The sequence below is a fragment of the Drosophila mauritiana genome, chromosome X, assembly GCF_004382145.1.
Source record: "Drosophila mauritiana strain mau12 chromosome X, ASM438214v1, whole genome shotgun sequence".
In the NCBI taxonomy this organism is placed as follows: Eukaryota; Metazoa; Arthropoda; class Insecta; order Diptera; family Drosophilidae; genus Drosophila; species Drosophila mauritiana.
This window is the reverse complement of record NC_046672.1, coordinates 7,527,231-7,542,798: the sequence shown is the minus strand read 5'-3', so window position 1 is coordinate 7,542,798 and position 15,568 is coordinate 7,527,231. Positions and strand designations below refer to the sequence as shown.

The window sequence follows — 15,568 nt, the reverse complement described above, 5'->3', positions numbered from 1 at the left end:
TGTTTAAAATTCACTGTGTTAAGGAATTCATATTTTGGCTCTTCATTAGACATAATCGTATGCTGATCCTGATCTTCAGCGGCGCGGCAAACCTTCGCTTTTGGCTCGTTATCTTGCATAAATTTCCCGATATTTTGGGTCCCATTGTAGATACTGGTTTTGTGGCTCTTATACCAAAAATGTGGGAACAAAAACCGACGCATCTCCGACCATCGAATGTCGGATTTTTGCGACGCATGCGCCTTGGGCGGCAGAATATCTGACGAATTACAGCGTTTCCCGCCAAACTCGATGATGGAGGGCATCAGGGCATCCATCTGGCGACGGCTTTGTTTACCTTTGTTATCAGATCTTATCACACGGCGTCTCACCGGTATCCACTGGGTGTGAAGTGCCCGCCCATTGGTTGGATATGTTTCTCTAATAAGGCAAATGGTATCTACCCGCCCACTCCCATCCCACTCCAATCCACAACAATTAAATGCAATTAATGGGCCAGGTAAATCTCATCATTCGAGCACAAACTTTTGTTTTGTTTATCGATTGGCAAGAACAATTGCTAAGCCCCAAAACGCATAATTACGAGTTAGTTTTGCAGCAGCAACAACAGACTGTGATAACTGGAAGCCGGTAAATGTTGAACAACAAAACAGGAAAGCCTATTCCAAATTGGAAGGGTAACGAACTAGTCATTATAAACATGGCTCTGTCATAAAGGATATATTGCTCAAATTCTTTATGCACAACTGAATGTCAAAATGTCAACAATTATATGTGCAATTTTTTAAAGAAAGCAAAAGACTGTTAACCCTTACAAGTTCTGCAAAAAATCACTGCGGCTTTTATGATAAAATGGTTTTAAAAGACCTTGGTTATTATATTTCTTTTAGTATTTTTTAACCTAAATACGGTAGAGTATGCTGACAGTGACTTATGACCTTGTAATTGAATTCTATATGCTGACAACATTTGTTACTTCCAGGCACTTTTAGGGACGAAAGTGGTTAGGGTGGGCGGCGTCCACGCCCACTCCTGATGTGGCCTGCAACACTTCCGGCATTTAAGCAAACAAAATATGTAGCAACAAGGAAAGCACACGGCTGCAACCAGCCAGAGCGCATTTGTGTTCCATTTGGGAACCTGTGTGCCCTTCAGCCCCCAAAAACGCTCATAGTATTCCGCTTTAGCCGCCTTTAATTAAAAAATTTAGAAATTCTTCTTGAAATTTAATGTGAGCTTTATTTAATGATATATTGTTCATTTTTAACAATAAATTATGGTAATATGATTTGGAATATGAAACAAGTGCATTTTTACAATACAAATTTCTTTATCAATTTACCATTTTCAGATTATATCTTATATATTTGAAATAAGTTTTCAGTGCTATTAACTTGACCGCTGGTGTACGTACATATGTTTTACCCCTTTTATGCTGCCACATGTGTAGGCAGAAAATGCGGCCATGTAGGCTAATGAGTTCGTTCTATGTCGGACGTGTCTTGTTTTTGTCCTATTATTTTTTTTTGTACCTCCCAAAAACCTCCTCTTGATTTTGCTGTTGCCTTGTTGCTGTTGTTGCTCTTTATATGCCGGCTAACGAGGACTTTCCATTGTCTTCTGTTGCCACAACCAAAATGCCAGCGGCAGTTCAACAACTGGCTACCCATATGGCGATTTGAGGTCTTAGATTTGAGAATGGAAATTCTAGACTAACACGTAAGTAGGCTTAACTAACACATGTGTAGGTTTAATTAGCGCTAAATTAATAAAAAAAAGGTTTATAAATATACTTATATTCCTATTTTTAAGTATATGACATCGACTACTCAAAGATTCTCCTCAGCCAGACAATCCGTTGGCTGAGAAGCTCCAGAATAAAAGCAACAACAGCTGCGGACAGCCAAATCGAGGAAACATAGTAAAGACCACAGAAGGAATCCAAGGGAATGGGTGACACCTCATAGTCCTCCTCAAAGGGTTTCCTGTACTGACTGGCATCGAATTCGCGCACAAAATATCCAATAATGCCGGCCGAAAGGAGTTGTTTGATTTTCCGATCGAAGGCGAACTTTAGCAGCGAATGGCGGCGCAAGTAGATTACCATTTGGTAGAGGAAGATGTGCTCCTTGATGTGGGTCAATCGACTGGTGCTCCAGTGCATCATATTGTAGTACGCCATGGGGGCGATCAGGGAGGTAGTCGTAAATTTGCCCTCCTTACCTAATCCCTGGATATAATCGAAACGATCCTTGGAACCATTTCTGGTTAGGACAGTCAACTCGCGCGGGTAGTAGTCGAGATACTCCTGGTTAATCAGTGTATAGTTAGACCGGATTAACTCTGATATTTCCGTGGGAAGCGGTTTATGATACGGCAATCGAAAGGAGTCGAATAGCTTGCCCTGGTAAACGACTCGCAAAACCAGGACCAAAAGCAACCAGCCAGCGTACAAGATGCGCACTCGCCCACTTCTGGGCAGCCTCCTGGCCTCCAAGGGGTTTCCCATAAGCGTGGTGAGCACTTGTAGGGCATGCCTAGCCAAATCCGATCGTCCGCACACGAGTCGATTTCGCATCCAGAGTACTAAGACCACCAGCAAACTGGAAACCACTAGTGCTAGCCAAACAATGATAGTAAACGGAACCGCCAACTGGGCCACTGCTCCAAACTGAGAACTCATGTGCATAATGAAGACCAGTGAGCTCTGATGGTAGGAGCTCGTGAAGGAGAAGTGCGATCGATGCTGATGCGAACCACTCATGGCCCCGATCAGTATGGACGAGTTGCTAAATATCACCTGGTCGAAGCAGCCACTGCAATCATCCTTGATATCGTGCGACAGGCATTTATCGCACGGTTCCTCGAGAAGAATGCGAAAGTGAAAGATGCTCGCCAGCAACTTAATGAGCTCTCCGTCGATACCAGTTAGTCGCCAGGTCTGTGCCCTTTCCTCGGGATCACTCGAGTTGCCGATGAAGGACACGAATGGTGCCAGTGGATACCAACTGACCTGCAGTGGACATCCGGACAGACTGAGGCCCCGGTTAAAGGACCTGGCCTCGTGACCATGCCGAAATAATCCATTTTCATAGATATCTATTAACTCTAGACTTACGCTGAGATCGCAGTCCATATTAAACAAACTATAGGCGTAGACCAGGACCACTCCGTCTCTCTTCTCGGTTATCAAAATCACATTTGAAGTGTGAAATCTGACACAGGTCCTCGATATATCCCTCAGCACTTGAAGTCTCTCGGCTCGTGAGGACATGCGACGTGTCAACAGGATGAGAAAGTTGAATTCCCGCGTGGAGTGGATATCCGTAAAGTGGAAACCCAGTGTGTTAAATGCCTCTGCGGAATTGACCAGAAAGACCACGAAGCTGGCTGGAACTACGGCAGGTGGTTTATGGAACGTCCTCAGAGCCATCTCTGAACCCACCGATCTGAGGATTATGTTCATTAGCTGCTCCTGCCGGTCATCCCGGTGCTCAGCATCTTGCGTCAGATCCATTACGGCCAAAGTGCTCTGCGAGGGACTAACCTGCTCGGCCAGAATTTCCAAGGCAGCTGCCACCAGGGGTGTCATCACTTCCGGTTGAGGCGGATGCAGTGCACCCATTGCCAGGGATCGAAGTCCCATCAGGAGCCACAGATAGTGAAACATTTGAAACGAAACTGTTGCGAGTTCACAAGTAAATGCGCTGTCTAATTTCCCTAATGGTGAGTTTCTCAGTTCAACTTAATCGCCACTGCTCCATGTTTCATTAATGCTAAGTTAGCCACTTTGGCCTCGATCCAATCTTATCCTATCGCCCCATCCAATTAGCTTAATGTTAAGGGTTTAATAACATTTGTATAAGCGAGACTGATTACTGATGATAACTACTCTTTTTTTAATACTTTAAAATGTAATATTTCAGAGTTGCTTGCGTTTTTTACGCATTGAGTGCTTGGTAATCAAGCAGCAGCAATCATCGCAAGAGTGGCCGCAATCCCGAGAACAGTGTAAAACGCAATGCAAGTGCAAACCAAAAGCCAATTCAACTGTTTTTCTCCTTTTGACCACAAGTGCGGGGTTGGGTCTGAGCAAAGGATAAGGATAAAGGGTATTCCCCTGGCTAGGACCAGTTTTTATTTATCTTTGTGGAAAGTAGTTACCGCACTGGACCCACTGAGAATGCAAAGCAAATGCAGCATACATATCTCTGCGGCTTGTTAGTCCAAGCGAAAGGAGGCGCTGCCACGCCCCCCTCTGTCCACACTTCACGCCCATCTGGCGCGCATAAAAATTAAAAATTTCATTAAATTCACAAAAATGCTTGAAGTGGAAAAATGTAATATCCTTTGGGCACAAAGGATGTGCATATAAATGCAAATGCGGTACTGTTGCCCGGGTAAAAACGAAGCGATATGTCCGAAACGCCCACTCAACGCCGGAGCCACGCCCCCCACCGCAACAGCACCAGCTGCATGCATGAATGCACACGGTGCACAGCGAGAAAATGTTGCTCGTTAAAATATACTTGCATTTACTCATTAGTTATAAATATTTTTGATTTATAAATAATATTCATACCTTTTGTTAAAAATACATTTATATTTAATTTAAAGAGTCCTGCAAAGAGATTTAATTAATTTTAACAGTGCCCTTGAGAGCCAGGCAACTTTTCACATGCTCGCTTATCTCCGCCTAACCCCCCTTTGCGCCCGCTTCCACCACGCCCCCCGCCCATTACCTATGTATGCAATTAGTGGGCGACTTTTATAAACAAAGCGATAAAGAACCGGGTAAAAGGGAAAAGAATATGAGATGCAAAACGATATTTAAGAAAATCCCGGCTTGCAGAGTCCTTCTGGAAAGCCACATGGCTCGAGTGACTCTCGAGGAAAAACTTTGCAGCTTTTCATTTGCCTAATAAGACGTCATCAGATTGGGCCAATCGAGGGGAAAGTGTGGAAAGTTGGGATTGGGGGAAGGCGTAAGGAGCACAGAGCAAAGAGCACGGACCATATGCCAGGCAAGCGACAAAAGTTCGAAAATTAAAAGTTTTCCAAAAAGTATGCAAAAGTCACTAGAGAAAAGGAGTGCTGAAGTGGATGGAAAATGGAAAATGTTGGGGGTAAGAGTTGGTGGTGGTAAAGCAGCTGCGGAAAACTGCACATACACATGTACGAGTATACTCGTATGTGTGAGCATGTTTTGTGAACTGTAATTATGATGCTTGTTAGCAGTTATTCCCCATTTTCGTGCCTCATTTCCGCAGCAGCGTTTTTTAGGCTCCAAACAAAGTTGATTTGAGATAACCTCTTTTAATATCTATTATTCTGTTTCAAGCCCATAACACGATTAGGGCAAACAAAAAATCGCAATCATGGGTCCAATTAAATTACTGCCCAAGGGCAAAAAACAAGACACAACCCCTTTTCCTTACCCCAGCCACAGTTTCATCCTTAAGTTTGGCGAAAGTTCAGGCTTGGTCTGCGCATAAATTAAAAATGACAAGGATATGCCAGGACGGGTGGGAGGATTGGTGTATCGTGTAACCAAGAAGGCAACAAGTTGCAACTTAACGTTGCCCACATCTTGCTCCCCCTGCATCCACTCCCCTTAAAACCCCTTTATGGCATATGAAACATGAGCACCCCCCAATCCCGCACCACCAAGAAATTCTACAAATTCAGCGAAAAGTATTTTCCACCTTTAAACATGGATGTGAAGGTGAGGCTGGAAAAAAAGAGGGAAATGATTTATGAATGCAAAAACTTTTCGGACCAACTTTGTACGGCCGTTTTGCCTTTGTGTGTGTGTGAGTGGGAAAATCCTCATGTTACATATGGGAGAGAGTGGGGTAGCGGAGGAGTGAGGGAGATAGAGACACGACCGTTCGCTTAATGGAATTATAAAAATGTTAACTTCAGCAGAAATTCAAACAGCGCCACACTCTATTCTTCACCCCCCCTGCTCGGCCCCATCCTTAACCCATTCCAGTTCCTTTCATGTGTTCGACATGTGTGGGCAACTAACCTTTTCCCCATTTTCCTCCCACGAACTCAGTTATAATTTTGTTTAACATTTAAAGTGGCTTTGTTTGTGAACCTTTGGAAAAAATAAAAATAAAATTGTGCACCGCAAACGATTGAAAATATTTGTATAGACACGAAATTAAAAACAAAGCAAGATGGGGCAAACTTGAAAGAAAAAAACCACCCAAAGAAGTGGAAACATTTCAACGTCAGCAGCAGGCGGCCTTTGGCTAACAGGCTAATATATATCAGATATATACATATATATATAAAGATATAGATATAGATGGATAGATGAGCAGGCATACACAGACATATGGGTATTTGTGGCTAGGCCAATCCAATATACTTTTCAAAGCAAACACGAACACAACTTGAGGCTGCCACAAGGCCCAAAGAAGAAGAAGATGGCAAGGGCTGACACTTGAACCCACAGCCGGGAAAACACCACCCACATAAGCATCCATCCAAGCACCCACCGCCCCCCTGCAATAGCAGCAGTCAGCCAATTTCAAGCCAAGTCCTGGAAATGGACCAACTTGTAGTCCTGCAGCTGCACTTGAAAATACTTAGGCAATAATTTCATTTCAAGTTGTATGTTAAGATATATGAAACTGCATTCAAGTTGCCAAAGCTAATTATAAATGGCTTAACTAATATATTTTCAGCTTATGGATTCATTTACTCACCAGAAGTAATACGGCAGTATGCAGTATATTTCTCCCAGTGCATCCGCTACTACTGATGATGTGTCTTATCTTGTCCTGCAGTGGCTGAGCGATGCCAGCGCATCCTGGAAGCTTTTTATCTTGGCGTCATGTTGATGTTTGTCGGAAACTTGATTATTTTCATCTCGCTTTTTTTCGCCAACGCCAACGCCAGCACACATGTCGAGGAATCGCCGGCCCATGTTGCTCCCACTCGGAAGATGTTTTGGATGCTGGGCCCGCGGCAGACAAACAGGAAAGCAGCGGACTGGGATTAGCTTCACTCTACTCCAACCACCCAAAAAAAAAATAATTCCGCAAAAAGTATAGAAAGATGTATGTACGTACGTACGTATACGTTTGTGGCCAAATATTAAAAATAAAGACTTTTTTCCCGATGTAAATGCACCTTTAACTCGGCACACGGGGCCACAAGGACTCGGTTACAGGTTGTGTTCGTTTTTTTTATCCTTATATTTGTTGCTGCCGTTGTTGTTGACAAACAAGGAGCGCATAAGTAGAATAAGTTGTAATAAGAGCAGTTAACAACATGAGTGAAGTCAAGGCGAGCGCACAGCGGGCAGAAAGCCAAGACACCTGAACGTCACGGAACGAACGTGGCTACAGTGGGGATGCCACATGAGAAACTCGCCCATAAATGAGACATACATTCGAAGGTTCCCTTACTATGGGTTCCACTTACTATAATATATGATGCATTAAATTAAGTGAATACAAAGTGACTATAAGCCAATCATTTAAAAGTCATTAGGGCAGGCTTCACTGTATGGATAGGGCACGGGCGGCCACGCTCCTGACAACTGACAACTCCTTTAAAATGTAGTTACTGTTGTTATTATTCAACCTTAATGAACTTAACAAGCTCGCACAGCGACGGGCCGAAGGACGAAGGACGAGGCGGCAGAAGGACGACTGTTGGACACAGGACTCCTGCCCACCGCCCCCCTCTCACACACACACACACACCCACACACATACACTTACATACACCCCAGTCAGACAGACAGACAAACGAACAAGTCAAACAAAGGGGTGGTAAAATGGGTGGCTCTGGATGGTTTTGGGTGGTATTTGGCTGGTAAGTACGTATGTTGCATGTTGCTTTCGGGGCACATACGCCCATCGTGTGTGCCATGTTCATGTCGCAAGAAATTTTCCAGCTCTCAATGGCGCAGGGTCACGTAACTCAAATAAAGCGCCAAAGCCACCAGCCGCAAAAAAAGAAAAACTTTAAAAAAAAAATCGAAGACAAAGAAAGAAGCCGGCTCCTTGTGCATTTTGGCTATGCCGAAAGTGAGCAGAAATTAAAAATGTTTTACAAATATTGAGAGAACGCGGCCAGAGCTCAAGAAGCCGCTCAACAGGATTCGATTTCAATTTCCATTTAAGGAAAAATTGCAAATCAAGTGATACTATGACTCAAATCATTTCAGGGCAATACAAACTTATAACTATGTTATATATTAAGTTATTTTCAAACATTTTCCATAATGGAAGTGATCTTAAGGTAATATTTATTAGACATTTACATAAACTGAAATTTTGGTTACGGAAGAAATTTTTTTAATAATGACCTATAAGATTATTTCGCAGATAAAAATTACCTGCTTATCTTTTGCATTACTGTTCAATATAACATAAACAAATAACTCCGTCTGCAATGCCCATAACAACTGTTCCCAGTATTTTTGAGTCTTATACGGAATATTGCTGCTTAAAAACGAGCTGCCTTCGTGGGAAAACCAGCAGTCGCTGGCTGGCACTCAAAGTTGCCGGTTGCGTTTTCATTTCGAGTAAAGCAGGGCTTGAAAAATGTTTAAAAAAAAATATGCGACATTTCATTAAAATTATGGTACGAAAATAAACAAAAATAAAACATTATCTATAAAATATTATACGATTTTAGGAAATATGTAAATTTATATGCAAGTTTATAAATTAAAGTTAATTAGATTCAAAACAAATACTTTTCCTCTACGAACGTAAATTATATGATATGTTTTTGTATTCAACATAATTAACATTATAAATGTTTCGTATGTACAAATACCACTATTAGCCCACTGACCACTTCATTAAAGAGACATTCCTTTCCCATAATGATCAAAATTCCATTAGCAACATCTAGCATTTCCCAATTTTATGGCCTTCAGGTATGGATATACAATATACAATAATTTCAATCGACTCAAAAACGAACTCCATCAGACTTGATTATTTATTAACGCAGCTTGAGCTCGAATTGAGCCAGGGTGTTGTGAATTGTGGCGGGAGTACTCTGGATTTCCCGGTTCACATTTCAATTTCATTTAGTATGCCCGTTCCAGTTTTTGCCATGGCTGCAAATGCAACTGCAACTGCAACTGCAACACCAACGGCAATCGCATTGAGTTTTATGGCCGCGAGCCATTTTAGTGTTATTAAATTTATTTATTGAAAACGGCGCACGGTCCCCGATCGAAAGGTTTTATGTTTAGGTCATCGATATGCAAATTGATTGACAAAAACACTCTAGTTAACAGCGCACAACGTAGCAGTTTTATTTATTGGATGCTGGGCGAAGGCGAATGCGAAGGTCCTCGTCCATTTGACATAATTAATTGTGGCACGAACAATTACGGGGCGAGACACCGAGACACCCAGCACAATAAGGATATACATTTTAATTTAAGCACCTCGAGCAACTAATTACATTGCCAGAATGCCGAAGTAGTGTGAGTGTGTGTATGGCGTGCGGTGTGCATGTGGGGCTTGTTCGCTGCGGTGGCCGAAATGTCCTTGAGCACCTTTATCTGTGTGCGGTTGTCCGCAGATTATTGTGTGTGAGTGTGTGTATGTGTGTTAGGGAAAGTGAGTGCGCCACTTGATTCATGGGCTGGCAAATTGAATGCAAAAATTCTTAGCATACTTTTCAACGCGCCGCAACACTCGAGATGCCACAAAAGGGTTAAGAACGCGGTTTCGTCCTTGGCGTTCAAGGGGATTATCAATCGATGGGGAGGCTTACCAGGGGAAACGCATTTCGGTGCTTCATTAGTATGTTAATTCAATGGGGTGAATATAAATAAAAGGTTATTCCAGGAATAGGCACTTAAATAATATTCACCCTAGTTTATAAATACCGAATTCCATGTTTGTATAGAACAATTGCTGATGGCAACAATTTAGCACCTTCTGCCGCCTCGCCGAATAATCGCAGTCTATCATCGCCGTCGAATAAAAAACAACTTCACGAAAACTTTCAGTTACTCAGTCTGTCAGTTCATCAGTCTGCCTTCGCTGCATGTGTTTGTGGCTATGTGTGTGCCGGAGTCAGACAGTGTCAGACATAAATAAAATGCAAGACGGCAGGCGGCAGTCGGAGGCACGACGCTGACAGGTTAATGTCAAATCGCCCAGCCAAAACCGAAAAGCCAACGGAAAAAAAATGCTAAGGAAAAACACTAAAGAGTGGGAGGTTTGCCTAAATACCGACACTCTAAATACCCAGTTATTAAAATTCGTTAACATTTACACATATTTTCTTTAGAATAAAGGCAAATTTTTGTCATAACAGCAGGAACAGGTATACCATTTGAATGCTTTTTAAAATATAAGTTCTTAATGACTTATACCCAGAAATGCCTTTATTTACAGGGTAAGGAAGCAAAGCAAACCCAAAAGGGTGGCGGGTGATAAGTGAGGAAAATGACAAAAAAAAAAAACACACAAAAAACAAAGCGCCAAAGTTTTTTTCGTCAACGCCAGAGGAGAAAAACTCTGGCTGGCTGGAAAAGCGACTCTGAAGCCGTCAACTGACAGTTATGAGAAAAAGTAAAGCTGACGAAGACATCAGCGGGGCAAATTTGTTTAGTCTTAGTCGCTTTTCCGCCCAACTTTTCGCCCACTTTTCGTCCTTAGCCCGCATGCCATTTTGGTAATGATGGCTTAAAGGACGCCCGCTGCGACAATGTGTTTGTTTTGCCTGGAAAAGCGTGGATCGTGGAGTGGCAACTCAGTGGGTGGCATGGGCGAACGGTTGGATTGGTGGCCTCCGCAATGGAGGAGCGTCCTTCGCGAGGACGCGCCGTTAACAGAGCATGTCGTGGCTTTGCTTTCGGTGGGGATTTTGGCCAAAAAGGGGCCAGGGTGTCAACCGCTAAAAGGGCGTTAAGTGTTTTATTTACCCTCAAAATATAATTTATATTGTGGCTGGATATGTGTGAGTGTGTGTGTGTGTGAAGAGAGAGAGACAGAGAGAAAGAAGAGAAAGAGAAAGAGAGATAGAAACGGCGAAGAGGATTTGCTGTGAAGTGATTTAAATTTTAAGTACTTTTTGCATTTGTGTTTTGTTGAGTATTTACCACCCCCCAAAAGCCAACGCCAAAAAAATCCCTTCCATCATTCCATGTTTCTCTTACTGATTACTTTTCTCATTTTGCAAATTGACTTGATGACATTTTCGGGTAATTTACACAATTCTGCTTATCCGTTTAACCAAAGAGACCTTTTTTTTGGATTTTATTTTTTCGGGGAATCCCCGAGGCAATCGAATCTTAATCGTTTATCTGAAGCATAAGCGGTCTATTAATGAGCTGCGTTTTTACAATTATGGTGGAGCTATAAAAAAAGTCAGCTCTTCCTATAGCCGCTGTTTAGAATACATACGGTTTTTTTCTTTTAATTAATAGTAAGGGAATTCAATGTAATTAAAGTGTTAATAGCTAATTAGCTGTACTTGCTCAACGCAGAATAACGATAATAACAAAGGGGGGATGTTGAAAAAGTGAAAATGAGCCCAACCAATTATTTCGAAAATAGAACCAAACAACTCCTTTCGCACCCCCTACCCCATCTGCCAAAAATGTGTTGAGCATTAATTTAATGTCACATTTAAACGGGGGATCCCAGTTTCACGCCCCCACCACCCCGTTCCCCTCATTTTTCAGGGGCGTCGCAACATTTTGCGGGTGGCGCTTTGGCAAGTAAATTAAAATATTTTAATGAGTACAATTTATCACGCGCCAGCGGCTTTGGCAGCGCAGTTTAAAGTGTTACCCGGTGGCTTTGTCCTTCGTCCTTCGTCCTTCGGCATCCCTTTTGCCCTTTTTTTTGGGCGAATGCCGGAGTTTGGCAACTTGTTGCGACATTTAATTATTGGTGACAGTATAATCAAGTAAACTCGGCAAGAATTTCAATTTCATTTAATGGTTTAACACATTTCCCAGGCTTTTCTCGGGGTTAAGCCTCAAGTGTCATGTAAACGACGTTAAACGGGTGCCGGAAACGGTTAAAACCCACAAAAAGGGTTTAAGCTTTAAGCATTATCCTTATCCCGGCTCCGTTCTCTGTTCTATTCTGTTCCGTTCAGTTGTGTCCTTTAACTTTTTGGCTTTCTTATCACTGAACAATTAGTAGGGGAAAACAGAACGAAAGCACAGCAATAAGCATAAACATGATGTCAAAGACAATTATTAGGGTTTTATGGATTTAAATGGGTTGTGTAATCGCTTGGTGGTTAGTTGTCAATTTGGCACTGTGAGAATTGAAAAAGGGGAAACTGTTACCAAATAAGTGGTGACTTTGCGCTTTAAAAATGCAAACTGCGGAGATGTGTTTTCAATTTGCAACACTATCATAGCTAAAAGACTTTATATTATAGGCATATTCAATAATAATATTTTTTTGCCAAGCCCACTTTTAATACTTCCTTCTCTTTGCTTTCAATCAAATTTGATTCCTTTCTTTGGCCTTTTGACGACTGCTGCCTATAAATTGCCATATGAAAATGCAATTGGCTTTCTCACTGATTTCATTTGCTCCCCAGCGGAAAACGCTCACAAAAAATATCGTGAGCATAGAAAAACATGAAGTAGAAAGTGAAGGAGAAATTGCATTTGGCCCACAGAGCTTTGAAGTGTGGCGCCAACTGCGCTGATTAGATAAGCAAAAACAAAACAAAACGAAACACAAAAAAAAACATAGTTGAACAAAAACAATATACATATATATATGTATATATATTTATAAAAATACCCTGTGGGTGCTGCAGGCATCTCACTCTCTCAGTTGTTGACTGCTGCAACTTTGGCTTACAAATTGTTTTTTAGTTGGCAGAACTTTTAATTTGGTTATGGTGTGAAAATGTTTGTTTTCTCCATCTTTCTACCGTTTCTTCTTTTTTTGCCCGCATTTTGATGAAGTTTGTGGTGCAAATTAATTTGCATTTTCACTCCAGCTCCGTATACATATACATACATATATATGTATGTACGTACATGCTGCAAATGTTTGTATAAACAACTTTGATACGACGACTTTTTCAATTAGCGGAGCACAACGGAGTTTTCCCATTGCGTGACCGTGGGCAATTAGGGGGCAATTAATAAGGCCTTGGCTTACATGTCCGGCGACAATGGACATTAATCAAATACAAATCAATTTTCATATCAGATAGCCGTGGCACTCAGGCTCAAGAGCTATCAATCTATCCATCTATCTATCCTGGACGAACGAGAAACGATATTCGTTTCATAAATGTAATAAAAAACCTTAAAAGCCTCACACGTCACAGGCAATTCGATTTCAGAGGCGGAAAATAGAACAAAACCAAAAAAAAAAGAAAACATACCATACCATAACCATAACTGAATGACAATTATCGGGGCTATTTACTGGGCCTCTAAAAGCCAACTGGAACTGGGTCGCTTGTCGTGGCCCAAACCAACAAAGCCACCATATCCATCTTCCCAGGCCACCAAACAATTCAATTTGCTTGACGTCCTAAATGGCTTTGACTTTGGCTTTGGCACTTTTTGTTTGAAGGGTCACATGATATGTCGTCTAGTTCGGATCAAGTTTTACTCCCGTTCCGTCTCGCTTTGTTTCCCGTTTACTTTGTGTTGGCTTAGCAAAACTTTCGCATTGATAAGTGAACATACAGCGAGTACACACGGAAAAAAACTAGATACTAACTTCGTGAAGCTTATCTAAAATGGAAGGGGCGAGCACTTTTAAATCAATTATATTTTGTTGGAAAACTAACTTCAATACTATATATTATATGATATTCATTTCCATCGCATAAAATGGAAATTGTTTTGCTCAGTGCACGAATGGAATAGATCTGTGCCTGCCTTCCAGCATTCCCACGCACTTTCCATCGCTCTCTCTTCTGCGTAATGAAAAGTTTTGGCGTAATGAAATAAGCCAAAGTTTTTGCAGCTTTCAATAATAACTGTAAAAGTAACTAGCCAAAGTTTCTGAAAAGAATGGGAAATGGGTAAGAAGAGGAGGAGAATCCAAAGCTGATAAACTTTTTCACGTGTGATTGTGTATGTGTGTGTGCGAGTGTGAGCGTAATAAGGGGCATTTCCCATTCGATTTTTCCTTTTGTGTAGCAGGGCTATCAATGTGATTATGAAGTGACGACTAATGTGTCTACTTGAGTGCACTTTGATATGGTGCGGAAAAGACCAAAATATATATACGAAATTGAACATATTTAGAGATTTAAAGCATGCATCCAGCACGGTGCCTTAATTCAGTTTCCCTATTAAGTTACATTTTGCTTATTACACAACCTGTTAATCTCGACTTCGTTCATTCCTCTCGGACTCCCTGATTCATTTGATTACCGCGCCTCATTTCAGTTTTCCACGAATTATGTACAGCCCATTGAACAAGTCATTGAAAAGTAAACACCAACCACATAATAACAATTAATCATAATTAAAGCTCCGAATGATACAAATTTAATGCGAGCGGTAATGGGCTGGGGGGTGGGAAAACTGACGTAAGGTATGGCGCAAAGCTCCTTGTAAGTGGAAAATCCGTATCCATTGGCCGACTTCAGCTAACTGACCTATTGACTGTCGACTTGTGGCGCACGACAGGTAGTAACACTGACAGAAAAACTAAGTCACATCAATGCAGTTAGTTTTGAAATATCTGTTATCAAATATAACTATATAAATATCAGTTTTTTCGCCAAAACTTCAAAAATATTGGTCCGAAAGTAGAATGTCTTATCTCGTTGAACTCGTAACAAAATTCCCAATCGAATAGGGGCCTAATATGGGAAACTTAATTTTTGTCAAATTTTCGCAAATTTTAATGATGTTACCCCTTATAAAAAGTAAAAAAAATTGTCAAAAATTTAAGTTTTCTGAATGTTTCCAAAAGTGAACCAGATCGTTAGCTTGGATTTTCAGCTTCATAAAACAGTCGGTCATTTGGCTATGCGACTTATTTTGACCAAGTTTCAGCTGAAAACCTCATCAAGAAACGAATTTTCTCACAAATAGTTTATTGTTGATTTTCAGCCAAAAAATTGGACTATTTTGGGCAAAACTTCAAAAATATTGGTCCGAAAGTAGAATGTCTTATCTCGTTGAACTCGTAACAAAATTCCCAATCGAATAGGGGCCTAATATGGGAAACTTAATTTTTGTCAAATTTTCGCAAATTTTAATGATGTTACCCCTTATAAAAAGTAAAAAAATTGTCAAAAATTTAAGTTTTCTGAATGTTTCCAAAAGTGAACCAGATCGTTAGCTTGGATTTTCAGCTTCATAAAACAGTCGGTCGTTTGGCTATGCGACTTATTTTGACCAAGTTTCAGCTAAAAACCACGCCAAGAAACGACTTTTCTCACAATTAGTTCTTTTTTGATTTACAGCCAAAAAATTCGACTATTTTGGCCAAAACTTCGAAAATAATGGTCCAAAAGTAGAATGTCTTATCTCGTTGAACTCGTAACAAAATTTCCAATCGAATAGGATTCGAAACTGAGATACGTATTTTTTACCCATTTTTCGCAAATTTCACCC

General features: G+C 41.1%; 1 protein-coding gene across 1 annotated transcript; it reads right to left on the bottom strand.

The window, feature by feature from the left end:
• Nucleotides 1-1,825: 1,825 nt before the first annotated feature.
• LOC117148835 lies at nt 1,826-3,670 on the bottom strand. The gene has a single exon (XM_033316488.1). The coding sequence runs from the start codon at nt 3,668-3,670 to the stop codon at nt 1,826-1,828; it is 1,845 nt and encodes a 614-aa protein (XP_033172379.1).
• Nucleotides 3,671-15,568: the final 11,898 nt, after the last annotated feature.

Excerpts from the sequence above, each read along its gene's own strand:
- LOC117148835 (XM_033316488.1), bottom strand. The coding sequence starts at position 3,670 with ATGTTTCACTATCTGTGGCTCCTGATGGGACTTCGATCCCTGGCAATG.